The 22969-nt window shown below is 37.6% G+C and overlaps 1 protein-coding gene across 1 annotated transcript in view; it reads right to left on the bottom strand.

The window, feature by feature from the left end:
• DCC (DCC netrin 1 receptor) overlaps positions 1 to 22969 on the bottom strand; it is a gene marked incomplete at both ends in the record, with an annotated part of 1196613 nt that overhangs the window by 769606 nt on the left and 404038 nt on the right. Inside the window, one exon of the mRNA XM_080714768.1 lies at positions 17384 to 17704. Within this exon, the coding sequence (XP_080570894.1) occupies positions 17384 to 17704 (321 nt within the window). The remainder of the gene's footprint in view (positions 1 to 17383; positions 17705 to 22969) is intronic.

Below are 22969 nucleotides of genomic sequence, written 5' to 3' on the forward strand. Positions count from 1 at the left end.
CATAGATTTTGGTAGGTTGTATCTCTGTTTTCATTTGTTTCCATAAATTTCTTTATTTCTTCCCTAATTTCTGCTCTTATCCATTCATCATTCAATAGTGTATCATTCATTCTCCTTGAATTTGAATACTTTCTTTCGATTTTCCTGTTGTTGATTTCTACTTTTATTCCGTTGTGGTCTGAAAAGATGCAAGGAATTATACTACATTTTTTGAATTTGCTGGTATTTTCTTTGTGTCCCAGGATGTGGTCTATTTTGGAGAAGGTTCCTTGGGCTGCTGAGAAGAATATATATCCTGTAGTTCCTGGTTGAAATAATCTGAAAATGTCTATTAGGTCCATTTGGTTTATGGTTTCCTTTAGTTTTAAAGTGTCCTTACTCATCTTTTGCCTTGAAGATCGATCCAGTGGTGTGAGAGGCATATTATAGTCTCCCAGAATTATTGTATTTGGGTCTACTTGGGATCTTGTGTCCAGAAGGGTTTGTTTTACAAATGTGGTTGCACCCACATTTGGGGCATAAATATTTACTATCATTATATCTTCTTGGTGTATTGTTCCTTTTAATAAAAGGAAGTGCCCTGATTTGTCTCTTTTGATGTATTTTAGTTTAAAGTCTGTTTTGTTGCATATCAGGGTTGCTACCCCTGCTCTTTTTTGGTCACTGTTGGCATGGTATACCTTTTTCCATCCTTTCACTTTCAGTCTGTGAATGTCTTTGGCTGTAAGTTGAGTTTCTTGCAGACAGCATATATTTGGATTATGTTTCCTAATCCACATTGCCAGTCTATGTCTTGATTGGTGAGTTAAGTCCTTTGACATTAAGAGATATTATTGAAATATGATTTTTGTTTTCTGTCATTTTGTGTTTTGTCTACTCTTGGGTGGTTTGATCTTTCTTCTTTACTTACATGGCCCACTTATTAACTTCCTCTCTTCTCTGATTCTGAAGTCTGCTTCTTTTTTCTTTCTTATGGTTTATTTCTTTAAGAATTTTCTCTAGTGTTGGCTTTGAATTCATGAATTTTTTGAGATTCTGTTTATACTGAAAGAGTTTTATTTCACCATTGATCTTGAATAGTAGTTTTGCTGCATAGATTAGTTTCGGTTGGAAGTTATTTTCTTCCAGGGTCTGAATCACATCGTACTAGTCTCTCCTAGCATTCATGACCTGGGTAGTATAGTCTGGGGTGATTCTTATTGTTTTGCCTCTATATGTCACCCGTCCTTTTGTTCTCACTGCTTTTAAGATTCCTTCCTTGGCCTCTATATTGGTCATTTTGGTTATTATATGGCGTGGAGTGGTCTTTCTTTGGTCCTGTCTCAGTGGAGTTCTTGATGCCTCCTGGACATGAAGGTCCAAGTCTCTTTCCATATTTGGCAATTCTCTGAGATTATTTCCTTGAAGATATTACAGATGCCCTTGGTCTGTACCTCTATCCCTTCTTCAATGTCTATTATGTGTAAATTAGGATGCTTCATATTATCCCATATTTCCTGGATGTTTAGGTTTTGTTGCTGTAAAGATTTCTGTATATCGCTGACTGCGTTTTCGGTTTGAGATATACTGTCTTCTAATATTGATATTCTGTTTTCCATTTTATCTAATCTTCCAGAATTTCTATTGCTGTCTTCATTTCACTTATTGCCTCTTTAATTTCATTCCAGACCTCTTTCTGATTCTTTTTTAGTGTTTCTAACTCACCTTTCACCTCCTCTAGACTTGTTTTAAATCCTTTCATCATATTGTACATCAAAATTCTGAACTCCCTTCTTGCATTTCTAGTAGGTCAGTATTTGTGATTTCTGCTGTCTCTTCATAATTCCTGGTTCTCATATTTATAGTGTTCTCTGTCCTGTTTTTCTGATTTCTACCCATCGTTCGTGAGTATTATGCTTAGTCCAATCTTAATATTAGGAGTTTAGGGGTTTCGACAAGTCAGCAGAGCTTTTCCAGTGTTGAGGGTGGGTGATGTGGGAGGAGCTGGGGTGATGAGTAAAGTAGTCGGATTAGGTAGAGGATATATTTAGGTTGAGAAAGACTTTAAATATGATAAGGTAATATCTTGCTGAGAATGAGAGAGAGTTAACTAGTAGGACTCTTGTTGTTAGTAGAATAAGTAAGGAGATATGAAATACTTTGAGTATTAAATAAGGAGGTATATTATAGGGAAAAGTTTTGGGGGAGAAGAGTGTATAGGTTAGTGTGGGGAAGTTTGTAAGAGGGGTAATGGAAGGAGCAGACAAACATAAAAAAAATCCACAAAAGATACCAAGAATATTATGTAATCCAAGAAAAAGAAAGAAAAACCAATCAAAGAAGGAGAACTAAAAAAGGAAGAAAAGAGGAAGAAAGAGGAAAAAAGGACAAGAATAAAATAAAAGGAACTAGCAGTTGTGTGAAATTAGAAAACAAGGCAAACTATCAAAATATATATATATATATATATATATATATATATATATATATATATCAAAGTAAAAGAAGGATGGAGAAAAAAATAAAACAGCAATAACCATAACAAATAAAAGCACTGTAAAACATCCACAGTAAAAAAAAAAAAGTCCTACTTATTTACAAATATGGGGTCAGATCCATATAATATTTGCGTATCTGATTGCTTTGGTAGTTTTCAGAATATAATCCAATGTCTCTTAGTTTTCTTTGTACTCTATTTTTATCTTCTTAGGTCACTCTGGGTGTTTGGACACCTTTCTTTCCTTTAACTGCTTTGAGTTTATGTGTCAGGATGTCTGGTGTCACTGTTATTAGATTCTGTACAATTCCCAGGTTCTGCCTAATTCCAACCTATAATCAGCACCTCTGCACTCACCACCCTAGACTCCGGCCTGTGATTCCCTACAGCAGGAGTGGAGGATGTCCAAAGTAGACTTGGAACCTCCCCCTGCGGTCCTGTGCAGATATTGTGTCTCGATGGATTTTCCTGTGTCTCTGGAAATTCTAACTGGACCAGCTGGTGTGGTCCCAAGATGTGCCCTGGGCAAAGGGTTGCTGGTTCCTGGATGCTCACACTTACTGCCAGAGCTCTGTCAGTTCCAAGAGTGCAGGCTGGGTGCACTGCTATTACTGGACCCAGGTGTGAGTGGGTGCAGCTGCCTAGTTCCTGCTGCTATGCTCCTCCATGGTGCATTGGGCTGTGTTTTAGACTAGAACTGAGTATCAGGCTGCCAGATGGGCGGGAACTCCCAGCGGTGGGCCAGGGGTGTGGAACAGGTGCACAAGTGTCCGGGGGGCACAGGCGCTGCGAGGTGTCCAGCAATGATCTCTGCCTCCCGCGGGCCGCAGACGCTGGGGGCCCGAGGAGATCTCACAGGCGCACAGAGCTTTCGCCTCTGGAAAGCAGGCCACCAGCAAGGTGGGTGTCTGGGCTCCAGTGGGGGGCAGGGGCTAGGCCTACAAGGTAGGCTCCGATTTAGGGGTGGGGGTGGCGCAGGCACTGACTACTTGCGGGGGTCCGGGGCATAGACAGGGTGTGCGAGGACAGTGCTGGGTTCTGAGGCATGGGACAGATGCCCCAGGCCAGTGCTGGGCCTGGGGCGCACGCTAGGACCCGCACTTTCCCTGGATGCACTCAGGTACCTGGCTTCCTTGGTCCAGGCATCTGTGGGAGTCCCTGTGCTGTTGTGATCAAGTCACTGGTGAGCACACAGAATTCTGATGTGGGTGCTGCTCGCTGCCTAAGATGAGGCTCTATGTCCGTTTTCAGTCGATAATATACATATTACAAAGCTATGAAAATCCATACTACATGGCACTGGCTTAAAACAAAGTTGAACACAATAGAAAACTCAAAAATCAATCCACACATATACTGCTAATTTTTAACAAAGGTGCCAAGAATATACAAGAATATACAAGTAAAATGCTTCTACGCAGAAAAGAATTCACCAACAAAATGAAGAATGGCAGGAATGGACAAAAATACTTGCAAACTATTTACTGCTGACAAGAGATTCATATCTAGAATATATAAAATAAAGCTGTGAGACTTTTTTTTTTGAAAATGACACAATGCCGTTCTTCCCACAATGAAAACAAGTGTTGGGATTATACACTGGGAATTGAAGGCTTGATGCCATGCCCTTTATTGAGGGAATTTCACATATTTTTAGGTAATCCACATTTCATCCTTTTGGTGGCTTGTTCTTGATAGGCAGTTGTCAAAACATGTCAAGATGTGACACTACATAGTAACTAGCATTTTTATTTTTCATTGCTTTCTTCTTCTTTTCTCCCTCAGTGTTCTAATTATTTTTCATAAAGTCATTCTTCAGTATACTTATATGTCAGTATTTCATAATGTAATGTGTAAAGAAGATAGCTGCCTTATAGAATTATATTATCCAAGACTCTACTGTTTGAAGTATGATATAAAGAAAGAAATAACTATTCATACAGAGAAAGTGAGAGAGATTGAGACAGAGACAGAGGCTGAGACAGAGACACAGAGAGGGACAGGGAGATAGAGGAAGGAAAGTGTGACTTGTTATGGTTTGGATATTGAATATTTTCGTAAAGCTCATATGTTGAAAGCTCTGTCCCCATTTCAGCAAGGTTCAGAGATGGGGCATGGTTGAAGGAAGCGGCGCAGTTAAACTGTGGCCTTAAGGACTTTATCTGCCCCTCCTCGCACTCTCTCTGCTCCCTGCTCCCCTGAGCAGTGTCCTTTGCCCACTCTGCCACTAGAATGTTTCAGGCTTGAAGCCAGCTAAACCTGAACTGAACTTCTGAAATTGTGAGACAAAATGAACCTCTACTTTTCTAAATTTTCCCAGGTATTTTGGCCACAGTGAATACATGAATACTACAGAGCATTAGGTAAAGGTCTTATGCCCTCTTTAAAATAATAACAAATGTTAAAGCAGACTGGGGACTAAGAACTCTCCAGTCAATCAGGGTCTAGTCTGTCGAGATTTAGCATAGAAAACACCTTGGTTAGCCCAAAGTCTAGACCAAGATATTCGGCGCAGTGTAATGGAATTCCTGCCTTCTCTATGATCACTTGAGTGATTAGTATGGCTGTAAGACTCAGTAATAAAAAATTGGCAGCCCTGGCCTGTGTTGACCACATTTGTAGTTTCACCCCCCATCAGTGACCTATCTCATGTCAGTCCTCTGCCTTCAATTTCTGAGGCACAGCGGCCAAGTGGAAAATGTATGAAAAGGTTACTCATTATAAAAGGAGACATGGATAAACTCATAATTTTTAAACCATGTGAAACACATGTTCCCCAGGTAAGACCTTGCATTAAATGTCAAGCCAGAGTGAATTCTTAAAGCTGAGTTATAAAGCTCTGAAAATGGAGTTTATAATGAAAATGTTGACAGGCTCTTGGAGCCACTGTACTATAGAAAATTTAATATGTCACCTTGTTTTACAAGATTTTACTGGCATGGGAGAAAATTAAAACATTTAACATCTTTCACTTCGCCAAATTGCTTTCCTCCTCCAAACTGTGGTGCCATTTGTAGTGGTATTTCATTTATAAACACCCTTGTTATTTTCTCCAAGCCTAACACACATTCTCAACTCTGCATTCCCATTATCTTTCAAAAGTACTGAAATGCTTATTGAGACCTGGGCATGGTAGTATGCACCTGTTACCCAAGTACTGGAGAGGCTGAAGCAGGAGGATCACAGATTTGAGGGCAGCCTCAGGAACATAGAAAAACTCTCAGAAACCTATCAAGACCCTGTTTCTAAACAAAAATTAAAAAAGAAAAAAATAGTAGTTGGGAAGGTTAGAATGCTCCTGGGACTAATCACCAGTACCACAATAAATAAATAAATAAATAAATAAATAAATAAATAAATAAATAAATAAATAATATGCTTATTGCTGTAGTATTATGTTATGGACTTATATTTTCTAAAAGCATAATTATGGGGGCAAGAAAAATGGCTGAAATAATTTACCTAACTACACAGGCAACATAAATAATGCTGATCATTAGAATATTTTCTAGAAAAAGCTTTCAAAAATCTCTTTTTCTACAGACATTTAAATTAGGCAAAAGGGATTTAGAAAAGATAGCTTTGTTGGAACAAATAAATTTAGACCTCTGGCAAAATAGGATGAGTGCTTGCATATTTTAATAAAAGTAAATAGTATAAGATGGGGATAATTTTCTATATCAGTTGTAAGTAATCAAGAATTATATGAAAATAGATATAATCCATTAGCCTGATTCACTTAATCCCAGGAGCATCTTTATGTCTTTTATTATCATTTACTTTGGTGGTATGTTCAAGGCCAGCTTGGGTAACAGTCATCTTGCGATTCTCATGCCTTTCTAGAAGCAAAAGAATAAAAAAGTGTCCCAAAGTTTTCTGGTGCAGAGAAAGCTCTTCAAAGCCATGGCAAACTTTACTGACTTGGGCAAAGTGATAATTAAGTGATGTGCACAATATCATCAAAGAATCAAATCAAGCCGGGCATGGTGGCGCACGCTTGTAATCGCCGCACTTGGGAGGCAGAGACAGGAGGATCGCGCAGGTTCGAAGCCAGCCGCGCGCGCTGGCTTAGGAGACCCTGTTTTCAAATAAAAATGTAAAAATAGGTCTGGGAGTGTAGCCCAGAGGTAGAAGGGCGTCCAGGAACCCTAGTACCACCAAAAAAAAAAAAATCAAATATTTAAACATCATGCAAGTGGTGTCTAATGCAGTCATTAATTAATCCTTACTATTTTACGCAGAGACACAGATGGCACAATGGAACAATATTGATATTAAGAGCTTTAAAGAGACTCATATGTCATTGCACTTTTGCACGATGTTTCTCTGGACAGGGAAGGACCAGCTGCTTCATGGGAACAGGCCAGAGACTCAGAAGGAAGTACTACATAGGGCTTGTATCACCACTTAGGAAAAAGAAGAGTTTTTCATGGGCAGCTTTTCCTTCCTTCTTCTTCCTTCCTCTTTCCTTCTTCCTTCTTTTATGGTACTGAGAATTGAGTCTAGGGGCATTCTACCTCCAAGCTATATTCCCAGTTTTTTTTTTTTTATGTTTTTGTTTTGAAACAGGATCCCACTCAGTTGCCAAGCATTTCCCTACATTGCTGAGGCTGTCCTTTAATTTGAGACCTTCCTGTCTCAGTACCACCATGCCCACCATCATGGGGCTTCTCTCACCCCACTTGCTGCAAGGGGGACTTCAAAACCATCCTATTTTCTCAGTTAAAGGCAATAAGACAAATTATGGCTTCTTTTTTATTTTTATTTTTTAAATTTTGAGACAGGTCCTAAGTTGCCAAGACTAGCCTCAAAGTTGAGATCCTTCAGCCTCCTGAATAGCTGGAATTATAAATATACAATATGGTGCCTGGCTTAGCTTCTCAGTTTTAGATCCAGGCCAACAAAATGTTCCTGAATCTACTAGTATCTATGAAAATGATCATACAATTTGATTCAATGACCATGTTGCTAGGTATATGCCTTAGCCTGTCAATAATACATGCAAATGGGAATCCACTGAAGAGAAATATATTAATGTGTTATTAGCAAGAATAAAAATATATAAACAAAATAGTTGTTAAAATATAAATGGTAAAACATGAAATAATCTGCATAAATTTAAAAGTCTAAGACTGATTTGGAAGAATAATACCAGAATGATGTCCAAAATACATCACTACATAAAAAATAAGCCACAGAATACTTACAGGATAATCAGATGCTCTCATTTGTGATAAAAATAAAAAATACAGATAGAATGTAGACTAGTGTTTTCTAGGACATTAGTGGAGAAAATCTGAAAATGACAAAATGATCTAGAATCACAGTGATAATGCTTGCACTTTATGTATATTCTAATAGTCACTGAATTACATATTCTCAGAGAGGTATATTTATGACATATAAAGTATTTCTCAATAGCCATAAGCAAACCCTGGATATTTTCCATGGTCAACAGGTCCATTTATGTTATCTGCAACTGTATTCTACAAACCTAGGTGCCTCCTAGGCTGAGACTCAAGTGGAAATAACCTTAAAGAAATAGCCACAATATTATTTCATACAATGTCCAATGCACTGCGGGATCCAAAGAATACCCCTGGAATCAGTGCCTGGGTCAAAAAATTACTAATTACTTTTTATGTCATGTTCTAGCCTTTAGAGATGAATACCCTTGCAAGAGGGGCCACAAAATCCAATCCAATAAAATCAGCCAGCACTGAAATTTTATGTTGAAGCTGTATAGGCTTTATTAATCTTTAACACACTTTCTTAAATAGGCTCTTCGGTGAAATGTTCCAGGTGGAATCTCCCTAAATGAACCTGATGAGTAGTGCTTTTTAAGGGTGGTAAACTCTCAGGGTTAAAATGAAACTATTTTTTTTTTTACAAAGCAGTTCTGAAGAATATGTGTAACAGAACAGTAATAGTACAGGGATCATAAATCAAAAGGTATATTTCATGAATGTGCTATTTATCATTAGATTTAAGATATAAAGGCTACAGTAGGGAAAGCCTTCTCGATGGAAAGCTGAGGGAAGGTGTGTGTCTGTTCTATATTTTTGTCCTTGGGTGAGCTGGGTTAGGATTATCTATAGGGTAACCCCAATCACTTAACAATATACAGATGTTTTCAGAATATATAAACACAGAAATCAGAATGTCTATTGCCATTAACTGAGCAAATAGAGCTGGCTCCGCTAAGATGTGATGTGCAGTATGCCTCTCTGCCCCTCTGCAGCACCAAAACCTTGGTGCTTAACTGCCTGCAGAAATGAGGCCTCAGGGCTGGGATGATCCAGTCACAGCAGACGCCTCCATGCCTGAGTTGCTTTTAGAGATAAACCCCAGGTAAGGACTTACCTACGATGAATTCTGCGTCCAACAGGGCTGTTTTTCAGATGCTGTGATGAGTTTTCAAGCCGGCATTTTCACTGGTAAATGTTCTAACTCCTGACATTCAGGTTTTGTCTTTTAATAGCAATGTTCCAAAGAACATTTGGCTATAGCACTGGGCGTCATAGCTCCGTGTGTGTGTGTGTGTGTGTGTGTGTGTGTGTGTGTGTGTGTGTGTGTATGCACATTTATTTTCAGTATATTTTAAAGTTCAGAGATAATTTGGGATCTACTGTGATTACTTAACTGCTTTCAAAATATTTGTCACTGATTTATCATTTTTTATGCTAAATGCACAATCCCATGTCCCAAACAAGTTATTTTATGTATCAAGAATATGTGACTGCTTTAGGAAATATGTGGCTTTCACCTCTACCAAATAATAGACATATTTATTGATTGTGGGATAAATGGTCAATTGATTAATTTGCTTATTATAGATATTACAGGTATAGATTATAAACAGAAAGTTGGAGTATTGAAATGATAATTTGTTAAAGATGAGTCATTGTGTCAGTATTTATATTTAGTATTTCCACTATAAATATTGTTGCTCATGACAGGAAAGATTAAGATGATTTAGGTACCATAAACAGTGATATTTTCCATGTTTTTTTTTCCTCAGCTAATTTGGTACTTGTTTACTAGAATATTTCCCTGGTTTAAATGTCCCCTTACTTTGTAGAAAAACTTTATGTATATGTAAATACCATAACTCAAAGGTTTATATATACAGTATTCAATATGAATAGTGAATGTTTACCATGGACAGAAAATGTAACAGGAAAAATCAGTAATAGAGTTAAATTTGTAAAAGTAAAAATACATTAGTTAATTTATTCTCAGTTATAACCTAATCAGGGATTTCCACTCATGATTCCTAACCTATCCACTTAATGATGTGTGGTACAGGAAATACTACCCCAAAATGTGGAACCTTGGAGGTCTCTTTTTGACCTTCTATTTTTTTTAGTGAAAGGAATTCTATAAACTATCTTCCCTAAAAAACGTTAGAAGATCATTATGTGCTAGGTGACCTGGAGGGAAAAAATGTGAGCTAGAGTCACAGAAAATATAATGAATAAGCAGACCTTGCTGAGTTTCCTTCAGTTTGTTACCACCGTATCATGCCTCCTTTTTGTGAGGACATCAATTTCTCCTTAACTATTTCCTTCATTAGACTTAAAACACATCCCTCCCTTAAGTCTGTGGATACTCATTTCTGAAGACTCCTGGGCCAGTTTGGTTAAATAAACGTGTTTTCTAAACCTCAGCAAAGCTGAAATGGAAGAAGAGGAGACAAATAAGGCCAAGGTTGATTCACGGAGAAGCTACATTAAAATATGTGTACACGGATGAATGTAGCATGGCTAACCTGGACACTCACTGTAGGGAGGGGGAAGAGGGAATGGGGGTGGGGGAGGGGATCAAGCACAGTCCAAATGTATGCCATTATCAATATGATCCACATAAAAATAAAAATTAAAAAATAAATAAAAGTGATGCTTAAAATTTAAAAAAAAATGTGTTTTCTCCTGTTAATTTGTCTTTTGTCACTGTGGTGTCTGCATGACCTTGTGATAGGTGAGGGCAAGATGTTATTTTTTCTTTCTAATATCTTTATGATTTAGATGTTAGCCTCACTTTTATCAAGAAAATAAGTTTTTATATTCCAAAGGGGTCTTCTAGAATTCAAAAGAGACTCTGGGGCCGGGCGTGGTGACACACGCTTGTAATCCCTGCGCTTGGGAGGCTAAGAGAGGAGGGTCGTGCAGTTTCGAAGCCAGCCATGCTGGCTTAAGGGACCCTGTTTCCAAATAATAAAAAGTGTTAAAAAAATAGGTCTGGGAGTGTAGCCCGTGAGAGTGTAGCCCGGAGGTAGAGGGGCTTCCAGGAACCCCAATACCACAAAAAAAAAAAAAAAAAAGAGAGAGAGAGCGACTTTGGTTACTATCATCTAGTTATTTTAGACATTATTCTATCCTATTCATTATAGAACCAGCAAAAACCACACTGTCTATAGCTTAAGAGATGAATAAAAGAACCATGCTCTTAAGATGCTGATTAAATTTAGAATGAATAATTAGCTATTTCCATTGTCATACGAACTAGAATTCACAACAAAGGAAAAGAAATGAAAGGTTGGAAGAATTTTTTTAAGTTATTTTGTTGATGTTTCTATTATAAAAAGCCCTGTCAAGTTCTCTATTGTAATTTTTATAATGTAGTAGATGTCTTTCCACTCTGCATATTTTTTAGGAATATATTTCTATTCTAATTTTATTGCAGAGTTAATTGATTTGGAAGAAGGCAACTAAAATGCTAATGTGTAAAATGCAATTATTTAAGTTGAGGGTATGAGGGTACGTGGGTGAGCAGGCATTGGGGCAAAATCAGTGATTATCCCAGTTTTATTTGGCAATAAAATTAAAGGAAAATAAGATTAGCACACATACAACAATTACTTATAGCATCTAACTTCTTCTTAGATTTTATTTTTCTTTCATGTTTTAACCACCAAAAAACAAAACATTTAGCTAATAGTGATAATTAAGACCGCTAAGATACATTATGTCCGAAAAGTTTATTTTTCTGCCCAGCATTTGAGAGTAAATGAAAAGCTTTGCTTTGCACCTGAACTTTCCTAAAATAGAATTTTCAGAGTATTCAAGGGCCCTGGGATACATTTTCCAAACTGTTTCACTGGATGAACTTGACCTTCTAGGCAAGATTCTTATATTTGCTCCTGTAGAGAGAAGGAATATGAGCATTTCTCTTGCTGTTTCCTTTATATAACATTTGAGTGACCCGGGGCAATGTAGTTTATTCTCCCTTCCTCTCAGACAAGCTCCTTTTTCTGCTTCCTTTTAAGTAAGAATGGAAAGGTCAGGTTATCATTTCACGAAATGCTTCTTTCTAGCTTCTCTCACCACAATATGCTTTCTCTAATTATTTCATAACTCATTTAAATGGGAGGCATTCTGGAAAGGAATTCACTGCAACGACTCCTTGAGTAACTAATTATTTTTTTTTTAAGCACAGGGGAATTTTAATTACAATGCCTGTGTTATTTAAAAGCAGAGTGAGACAATTTGCATCTTGAAACATATAATAGGGAAGAAAAAAAAACATGTCCCTGAATGAAATAACAGCTCAAGTAAATGCAATTTAGTTGCTCTTTTATTTTCTTGATTTAAAAAAAAAGGGGGGGGGATATGCAAAGTTGACTTGGATCATAGAATCACTTGCAAAAATAAAAGATAGCCAAATTATGTTCCTAGAATACTATTTATGAACTTATTTTCAAAAGTTTTTTTAGGAGATGTTTAACTATAATAGCAAAATTCTCTCATCTCAAAAGAAAAAGAAACTTTTTTTTTTTTTTTTTTTTTTTTTTTGCGGGTCTGGGAATGCAACCCAGAGGCATTTGACCTCGGAGCTATACCCCCTGCCCTATTTTTTATTCTTTATTTTGAAACAGGGTCTCACAAAGTTGAGGAGGGCCTTCACTAAATAGCTGAGGTTGTCTGCTAACCACTAACCGCGATCCTCTAGTCTCAGCCTCCTGAATGCTGGGATTACAAGAGTGTGCCACCACGCCCGGCTGGAAACCATTTTCATATCACTTTATTTCTCCATAGAATTGATATTTTCAAGAGACAAAATTTATAAGTAAAACAAATCATGTTCCCCTTGTTATATTTTAGATAGTTTAATTGATTAAAAACAGGTTACTGGATGGGAAACAGTGTATTTAACTCTAGTCTTTTGACTGAGAAGTAAAGTAATAAGGAGTATTGTGTGTCCAGAGTTTCAGTCTCTGTACACAGAAAGACACTTAGAACTTTCCCTCTGTTCTGTCAAATGGTGTATCCATATCACTGAGATTTCTAAGTATTACAATGTGTATTAATATACTTTATAAAAAGCTATAAAAGTAATTCAGTTGTTTTTTTTTACTGATATAAGTACTGAAAAAATAACAAAAAATTAATCTGACTGGACACAGTGCTCTATAATGTATCCTGAAGTCAGTGATACTTAACTGAGGAAGGTACCATCTCAGTCCATCTCCAAGGGTGTAACTACAGGCAGAAGATGCATGTAGGTCCCGACTCTGCTCCTTAGAGACCAGGAGAAGTATGTGGACAAGTAGCTATGTGTGTGAACAGGTACATGGACGGGAGGACAGCTGGTCATGTTCGTATCAGTACATGTGAAATAAGATGGGTCCTTTAGGACTGTTCAGAGCGGCTGTTTTATTTGGCTTTTGTTCACACTGATATTTGTATTTGTGACAGCTTTCTGTCACTGTAACAAAGTACCTGAGCCTAAAGGAGGATCTTTTCAGAGGTTTGGGTACATGATTGGCTGGCTTCATTACACTGGGCTTAAGGGAAGGCAGAATATGATGATGCAAAAGTGTGGTGGAGAAAAACTGCTAACCTCATGCTAGCCAAGAAGCAGAGAAAGAGAAAGAAAAAAAAAAGGCTCCCCAAGGGGCACATCCACGGGACCCACTCCCCTCAACTAGGTCCCACCTTCTACGATTTTCAATACTTCCTAACAAACCTTTGAAATGATAAATTAATCAATGTATCCATCCACTGATGTGAGCAAAGCCCTAATTATCCAATCACCTCCTCCAAATCCCAACTGTGAACATCATTGCACTGGGGTCCCAGACTTTAGCACATTTCTAAATCATAGCAATGTCAATGGTTTGTCTTGGAGAAAGGGGACAGTTATGGGAAACTCCCAGTCTAGTCTAGATAATTCCTATGGATCCCACTTGAGTAACTCTTTCTAAGTTAAAGGGCATTAAGAACAATAAGATGAGTGTCCCAAATCTTTTACATAAATGATCGCAGCAGTTGTTCTATCTAAAACTCCTGGTCTAGCCAGTACGAATTTATTGGCTGCATTGACATGATTACAGATTAACTAGACAAAAGTCTCTTAGCCAGAGGTATTTTAGTTCCATTTGCCAAGAAAACTGCATGGTTTCCACTTAGTGAAAAATAAATTCAGGCTTTTCAGTTTGTGTTCATGAGTTGCAATGGCAGATATTTGATCCACGGTTATAATTTTTATGACTCAGGATTTGTAGCCTACACCCTTCACCACCACCAAATGTTTTCTATAATCACATGGGAATATTTAAATTTGTTAGTTACTAATTCGATAACTGTAATAACACAGTAATAAACATTCTTAGGACTCTTGCTTTGCAGGAGAACTTCACATCCTAGATGTCACTAAAGAGTCACAGCTGCCCTAAGAGGTAGATTACTATCATCCGACACAGTCCATTTTCTAATTGCAAAGTCATTGATGGTTAATTTGTAGACCAGTATAGTAAAAGGCAAATTCCAACTCAGTCTATCAAAAGTATATTTCTATATGCAGAGATGTATGGGCGTTTAACTTACCTGGTCAAATTCAACAAAGCAGGAGAAGGGACAAAGGAGGGAGAGAAGGAGAGGCCAGGGTGACGGGGGTGGAGATCTCCATGTGGCATAAAGCCTGTGTCTTCACTGGCAAGATAAACACCTGCTAGTAAACATGGCAGATGCTTTACTAGGCACAGAATAGAGAGGAAGCAGAAGAAGTTCTATAGATAAATAAAGTCCACCTCTGCATCTCTCCTCGAGCTCAATCTTAGGACTAAATCGAGACATGCATGGCAGAGAAAGTCTGCTGTGCCTTTGAGATTAAAACTAATTGGATGGAAATGAAATTCCCAAGTTCCAGCCAGGATTGTTCAAGTTGCTTTCAAATGGAGAATTGATAGCCCAGGTTTTCTTTACTAATTGAACTAAAAATTACCAGAGACGCCCACAGTCATTAGCCTGTTACACTATGACTTTAAACAGGTATCGGAGGGGATCATAGTCCTAAGTTTATCTTTCCTACTCTCCATCTTTCTCCAGCCAAGTGTACACTGAGGGTTTAAACAGCACTTGAGAAGTTCCTTGAATATAAGAAGCATGCCACATGGCAGAACCATGGCATAAAATGTTCTGACTGATTAAAGACAGATTTCCTCTGCCACACTCCTGATCAAAAGACACTTGAAAAGGCAAAACCGAACGAGGAGCATTCTATTAAATGGGCCCTACACCACACCTGAGGGTACAGAACATTTTTTTTTTTTTTACCCAAGCAAAGCCGGCTGTTACCTTTTAGTGGTGACTGGTTTATTGACTGCTAATGCTTTAAAAATGAGATTAAATCAGGTCCATGGTCTTTATTACAAGGAAGATATATGCCCCTTGTGAATTCTCGTGGTTTGGCAATCTTAACCTCAGCAGACATAACATTGATGTATTCTGTGTTGCCAAACAGCCTGGTAAGTGTTTAAAATGCTGTGAACAGCCTTATTGCCTTGAAATGATACAATCTAATATTAGATTGCAACTCAATGACTGAATCTGTGAACTTATCCTTGTACAGAATACTAAAGTCAAAGCCACTTTATTTTAATATCACGGAGGGAAGGAATCATTCTTCATTTTGCCATTGAAACAGAGAACACGTAAAAGTGAATCTAGATCGCAGGAAAACTGAATCTGCAACCTATCAGAGCATTTTCATCAACAGTGCCGATGCAGCTGCCTTTGGTAATAGGGCAACAAAATGCCAGTCTGATTCATCTGTGTCGGCAGCGCAGCTTCGGGACTGCCCACAACTGGTGGGTGGGATCTGCAGGTCCAGAGTTATACAAATGACACGGAGTCAAACTGCACCCTTTCCACTTCCTCTGGAACATTCTAGAAGTGTAGCCTCTGCCCCATCCTCAGCACTTGTTCCAATTTGTTCCTCTTAATCAATCCTAATTATCATGTGAAGTCACTTCTCTCTACACTTTGCATTCATCAGTCAAATTTCAGACACCTGTTACTCACAGGTCCCAGGTGGCATGAGTCTTGTCTATCCAGTCTGTCCTTGCTTACACAGGCGTGGTTACTTCTAGGTAGGGTGACCAAAACTAGTTTTATCTGGTACTTAAGGAATTTCAGGACACAGGACACAGGTTAGATCAGAATAGTTGGCTACTTTATCTGCAGGATGTTTGCCTTGTTTAATGTTCCATATTACATTCTAAAATAAATCACAGCCCAACTTTTAGTTGAGTCATTATAGAAACAAGCAAAAGCAAAAATCTGTTTTCTCTCTCTCTGTAGGTCTAATGCTACAAGGCAATAATAAATAATTATGATCTGCCCACTAACAGGAGTAGTAGAGCAGAAATAACAATGTCATGAATTCCAGGACATTCCATGTTTTTATTCAGGGTCTACCTCCTATCAATGTATCCAGATAAAAAGAAAAACTTTTCAGCTAATCATTCAGCTATTGAGCCAATGATATCAAACACTAAGAAATTCTGAATCACAAGTGGAAATTATTATTTCTTACTTGAAATACATATGTTATAGGTCACACCATACAAAGATTCAATTTAGAAAAATGGAATTAATCAGGAATTTATGTTCTATTTTTGCCTATTAACAAAAAGTCCTCCTATAGACATAAGCAGTCAATCAATTAGAGCAAACATTTTAAAACATATTCTCATAATATTTTGGTAATTATTGAGATCCTACTGTTTCTCAAATTAATTTAAGAGGGAAAGACAGTTGCGACAATGAGACATGAATTTTTTATGTCTTTCCTTTTTTTAAAAAATGTACATTGTTGGTAAGAAAATAAATCAGTATATACATTATGTAAAACAGTATGGTGATTCCTCATGAAACTAAAAATAGATATACTGAATGATGTGGCAATTCTACCATCAGGTGATTGTATTCAAAGGAAATGAAATAAGTATCACAAATGAATATCTCTAATCCCATGTTTCTGATACCATTATATAAAATATGCAAGAATCACCCTATGTGTCCACCTATAGATAAATGGATAAAGAAAATGTGACGTATATCCACAATGAAATACTATTTAGTCTCCAAAAAGAAAGAAGTCCTATTATTTTTGACAACATGGATGAACCTGGAAGATATTATTAAAGTGAAATAAGACAGGGAAATTAAAACAAATATTGCATTATTTCACACATATATGGGGTTTAAACAGTCAAAATCACAAACTAAAACTTAAAATGGTAGTTATCAGAGGCTAGTGGGGTGGAGGGGTGTGAAATGGGAAGATATTTGCCAAAGGGTTCCAGTTACACAAAGTACATTTCTGTAGTCTAATGCACAGCACAATGGCCATAGTTAATAAGTATATATCATCACTGCTAAATGAGTCATTTTAAGTATTCTCAGCAACGACAAAAAATTGTAAGTATGTGGGGTGAGGAGTATGCTAATCACCTTCATATAATCATTCTACAACATACACATGTATCAAAAAACATCACATTAAGGCACATAAAATGCAATTATTCAATTAAAATACAAATATTTTTAAATATACATTGCTTCTACAATAAATGTTTTCTTACCCCCATAAGAATGAGAAGAGATGATAGGTTTCACCTACCTGCTACTGCAACCTTTGCTATCCGACTAATAATCGATCCAGAGTCTCCCAAAGACGCTTCGCACTGGTAAAGTCCCTCATCGGGCTTGTGGTGTCTGGAGTGAAGTATGTTTTGTATCAGCAGAGACCCATTTGGAAGTTGTTGCTTCCTCTCATCCATCCCCAAGGCCAGGTGGATACCATCTTTCTTCCACTTGATAACCGGAACTCCTCGGTCTGACTCTGCAGAGCAGTTCAGGAGGACGTTTCCTCCCCGCATCGTGACTGCATCGGAAGGTTCCGACAGGAAGCGCAGGGATGTGAAAGCTTTAATTTGGAAACCTGAAATGAGAGCACAGGGGAATATTATTTGTTTGCATGATCGAAGGAATCTCAGGGATAAATTTCTTGCCCTTCCTTTAGAGGTGTCCAAGAATAAGTAAACTTAAAATCATGGATATTGGGTTAAGCAAAAGAAGTTCCCATTTGAGGTAGCCACAATTAATAAAAAAAAAAAAACTGGTCTCTTGAAAACACTGAGAAATTAAGACTGTAAATTCTAGATATGACTGTTATCTAATATTTGTCAGTAATTTAAAATTTAGTTAGAAACTGAGTATTTTCAAATTATTATTATTATTATTATTATTATTATTATTTTATTTGGGATTAAACCCAAGGACATTCTATGTCTGAGCTACACCCCCAACCTACTGTATTGTTTTTTATTTTTGGGGTCTGGAGATGGAACCCAGGGGCATTCAACCTCTGAGATACACCCCCAGCCCTAGTTTTTATTCTTTAATTTGAAAAAGGGTCTCACTAAGTTGCTGAGGTTGGCCTCGAAGCTGTGATCCTTCTGACTCAGCCTCCCAAATAAAATCAGGTACTTTAAAGTAGCAATAGCAAGTAGGGAAGTAACTAAGATTTTAAGGACTATTTCTATCTTTTTATTCATCTAATAGCACTTAATAATTTTTTAAAATCTCAATATAAGGTTTTATAAAAATCAACTCGAGTATGGGCAAAATCATTTAGAACCAAGTTCAGGTAGATTGTAAAATAGATTATACTACCTGCAGGAGCAGGTCAATAAAGCTACTACCTAAAATCTCTGAAGTATATTAATTTTAATCCAAATGTTTCTCATGTGTCTAGACATCTAAAAGAATATTATAGTTGGATTAGATTGTTCATAAATAAACATAAGGAATTAACAGGAGGAATAGATAGTCCTTTAAAAATCCTGGGGAATGGGGCAATTATAATTACAGCATGCCCTTTTGGAAGCCGGCAGCACAGCACTAGTCAGAACATTTTGTTGTTGAATCAGACTTTGAAATGGTCTCAGGAGGTCATGGATCTATCTGACCTTTGGCTCAGACCAGTGTACACCTAAATCATTCAAGGCAAAGTGCCTCCAATACCAATTTTGAATAATCTCTCAGGCTAAAGATTCTACCTTGTCCCTTAGTATCTTGATTTCAATATTGATTCATTCTTAGAGTTGAACAGAATTTTCTGTCCATGATTTACTCCCATATTCTCTAGAACAACCTTGTGTGAGAAAAAGCAGAAGAAAAAAAATAGAAGAAAAAAAGACATTTTCTTGTCATGGTCCTTTATTCTTTGTGTGTGTGAGAGGGGAGGGGTAACTGGGAATTGAACTGGGGGGCATTCTAACTCCATGCTACACCCCAGCCTTTTTTGTTTTTGCTTTGAAACAGGTTTTGCTAGGTTGCTGATAGTCTGGCTCAGTACTGAAGCTGATCTCAAACCCATAATCCCTCCTTTCTTAGCCTTCCAAGTGGAAGGAATTTCTACTGGAATTTCAAATGTGTACCACCATGTCCAGCAGGGTCCATTATTCTTTTGAAGTAGCCTTTCATCTTATAAAAATACCACCTAAATTATGTTTTGGCCTTTGTTTTTTCCTCAGGATAACAGCCTCAGTTTCACTAGCATCTTTATCTCCAATAAGTATATTTTAACCATATTTTGCAAAAGCTTTTCAACTTCCTATCATTTAAAAAGCAGGTACCGCCGGGTGTGGTGGCGCACAGTTGTAATCCCAGCACTTGGGAGGCTGAGACAACAGAATAATTGCACAGGTTCGAAGCCAGCCTTGGCTACTTAGTGAGGCTCTTAGCAACTTAGTGAGACCCTGTTTCCAAATAAAGTATAAAAAAGGTCTGAGAGTATAGCCCGGAGGTAGAAAAAGCCCCTGGGTTCCACCCCCAGTGGCACAAAAACTAACTAAATAATGTCAAATAAATAAATGGCAGGTACCTAAACTAGATATTATCCATATTTTCTTAATCAGGGGTTGATCCATGCTGATTAAATAACAGAGCCACGAGCCATGGCCAGCATTATATACCCCATTTTATAGGGAAGATAAAGCTGAACGGCTTCTGTTTCCCCCTTTTTTATCATCTGCCTGTTTTGCACAACACATGTTTCCAAACCTTATGCTCTTGGTCAGATACTCAGTCCAGGGAACTACCTAAGTCATTGTCACACATTCCTCCTATTCAACCGGGCCACATGCCCAAAGGGAGCATCCAAAACTTTGCTCAAATAGATATAAAGATTAAATGAGCATTTAAGTCTCTAATAACTGATCCTGGTAAAGATCCCAAATGGCACAAGCCTGGCCCCCTCACTGGCAAATAAGATCCTTCTCCCCACAGATCATTTTTACAAAGCCAACCTAAATATAGCGCAGCCTGTTCTTCTAAGTAGAAAAGTACATCAAATTGAGAGTCTGGATTGCTAGCCCCTGGTCATGGTTCATGGCTCTATTATTTAAAAATATGTGACTCAGAAATGACTGTTGAGTTCTCAGAACCTCAGTTCCCTCATCTGCCACAGGAAGCACTTTACACAATCTTTAAACTCAACATCCGGTTTGGAAATGTTCGGTACTAGGATGGGCGGCGGGCATCCATCACTTGAACCCAACCGTAAGCTTTTCCTGCACAGACTGATGGCCCTCTAAATGACTCTCCTGTATATACACAGATTCCTCCTTTACCAGAAAAGAAACACAAAATAGCAAAGACCCGACTAGAACTACATTAAAGATGAAAAAGCAGAAATGATTCTTTACTGTCGTTGAATGTCAAGATAATTCTTGAGAATAATACACACAATTTCCATACGAGTCACATTAATAAGGGAGAAATAAATTTAGAATTCAAGACAAGGCAACTATATTAAAAAGCATTTATTGCTTTTTTGTTCTTCCCGGGACCTATATTTTAAACACAAAGTCGTGTTGAGCACCTTATTTATGTCACAGAACACATAATGCGTTTAATTCAGCTGTTTATGACATCATGTTAATGAGCATATGTGCCCATTATCACAAATAAATAATCCACTTACTCTGAAACAGGGAGGTTATGACAGTTTTCAGTGCTGTGAGTACATGGTGTAGGAAAGTTAAATAAAGATTAACTTTTCTGAAATGCAATTACCCTTGCAGTTCTCTGGCAATTTGAGCTTTTTGTACTTCTTATAACAATTATCTTCCGAATATATGGCTCTGAAATAAAGGAACCTTTTTGCTTTCAGTAATTTGCATTATTTACTTTGTAGAAAAGATGGACCCAAGCAGAAGGAGTCCTTTGAGAAGTAATAACTAGGTCTCCCATGGTCCCCTTTACAAAGTTTTAGCCATGGTAGACAGACTGCATCTGACTCCCCTTGGAGTTTTTTTTTTTTTTTTTTTTTTTTTACAGATGTCTAATACCTGTCCTACTAGTAAATTAATTACACTGAGCCAGGCATAGTGGTCCACACCTGTAATCCCAGTACTGGAGAGGCTAAGACAGGAGGGTAGCAGCTTCCATAGACTCAGCAATATAGAGAGAATCTCAGCAACCTAGGGAGATCCTGCCTCAAAACAAACGAAGAAACAAAAAATGAAAAGAACTAAGGGTGTAGCTAAGAAGTAGAATGCTCCTGGGTTCAGTTCCCAGTATCCCCGCCCCCCAAATTTTATAACATTGACTTCAATTTAGGCTATCTACTTCTCCTTTTCTCTTACAGTACTAGTTCCTCTGGATGATTTTGCCCACCAGTACATCATATCTTAATATGAAATAATTTATCAAGTCATTTCATCCAAGAATCGATCTGAAATCAACTATACTGAGTTAATGAGGAGAGGAAGATAAATAGAGATGATAGATGATAGAACCAAAGAAGACAAAGAAACAGCAGAAATAACTTTGGAGACTGTAGCTCAAAAAGTTGTGGTCTGGGATTTGGGCATCCGGAGTTCCATAAGAGAGAACTCCAGGGAACTTGGTAAAGGAGGTCCTTGGAAAGCAACAGAAGAATGCTTTTGAAAGTCAAAACAAAAGGGCCTACTTTACCAGTCTGCAGAGGATCGTGCATTAGAGTAAGAGTGATAGGGATGGAGAGGGAATGGGGCGGAATTGGGTAAAGGCTAACTGAGTGATGTGTACAAGAATGTCTCCACCACCTTGTACTCCATTAAGATATATGACTACAATGCACCAATAAAAAATTTAAAAACAATAGCAGTAGTAGAGGTTTCATGAAAGAAAAGCCTAATGTGGAAATTTGGGGTTGTTTTGCTTGTGCTTTTATTGTTAAGACGTCCAATGGTAATTCTCATAAAACCTCAAAACCATTTCCCAGCTTTGATTCATAAACAAAGCAATCTTTTGGCCCTGTTATAAAATTACGTGAAGAAATTATCTTTACAGAAACATATTTGAATGTACCAAAATCCTATGCATTAAGAAACTTGTAGACAAAAAAAAAAAAAAAGAAACTTGTACCACTGAGTCTGTCAGCAGAATTCATTAAGAATAAGTGAGGGGAAGTTCACTAAGGGTTGTGTACGTATGTTCCTATCACTTCAAACCTCATTATGAAATGAGGTTACAATTCACAAGTAAAAGTATATTTAAAAATAATGAATTAATATCCCATAATTTTGTAATGATTTCATCTGTTGATGAACACCTAGATTGGCTCCATAATTTGGCTATTGTGAATTGTGCTTCTATAAATACGAATATGCATGCATTACTATAATATTATGAATTTAATCCCTTTAGAAAGAAAGACCCCCAGGCCTGGGTGTGGTGGCGCACACTTGCAATCCCAGCATTTGGGTGGCTGAGGACAGGAGGACTGTGGTTCATCCTCAGCTACTTATTGAGGCCCTTTGCAATTCAGTGAGAGCTTGTTTTAGAATAAAGATTAAAAAATCAGGCTGGGGGTATAGATCGGTGATAGAATGCCCCTGGGTTCCATCCCCTCCCCCCAAAAAGAAAGACACAGGAGTGACACCAAAAAATTATTTAAAAAAGAAAAAGTGAGTCTCCAGTCCTCTCCCCCACAAAAATTGGGCTTGAGAAGACCTTAATCTTCAGCTAGAAAGTAGGCATAAAACCGTATATGCATTTAACTATGGCTAGAGTCCCTTGTTTGTACTGGTCTGAGAAAAGTAATTAATTATCAGATAATCATTAGGGGATTTCTTCTTCCTCCCTCCTCTCCTCTTACTTCTCCCTGCTTCTTCTTTCTCTTTCTCTTCCCCTTCTCCTTCCTTTTTCTTTTATA

This window comes from Muscardinus avellanarius (assembly GCF_963383645.1).
Source record: "Muscardinus avellanarius genome assembly, chromosome: 17".
NCBI lineage: Eukaryota > Metazoa > Chordata > Mammalia > Rodentia > Gliridae > Muscardinus > Muscardinus avellanarius.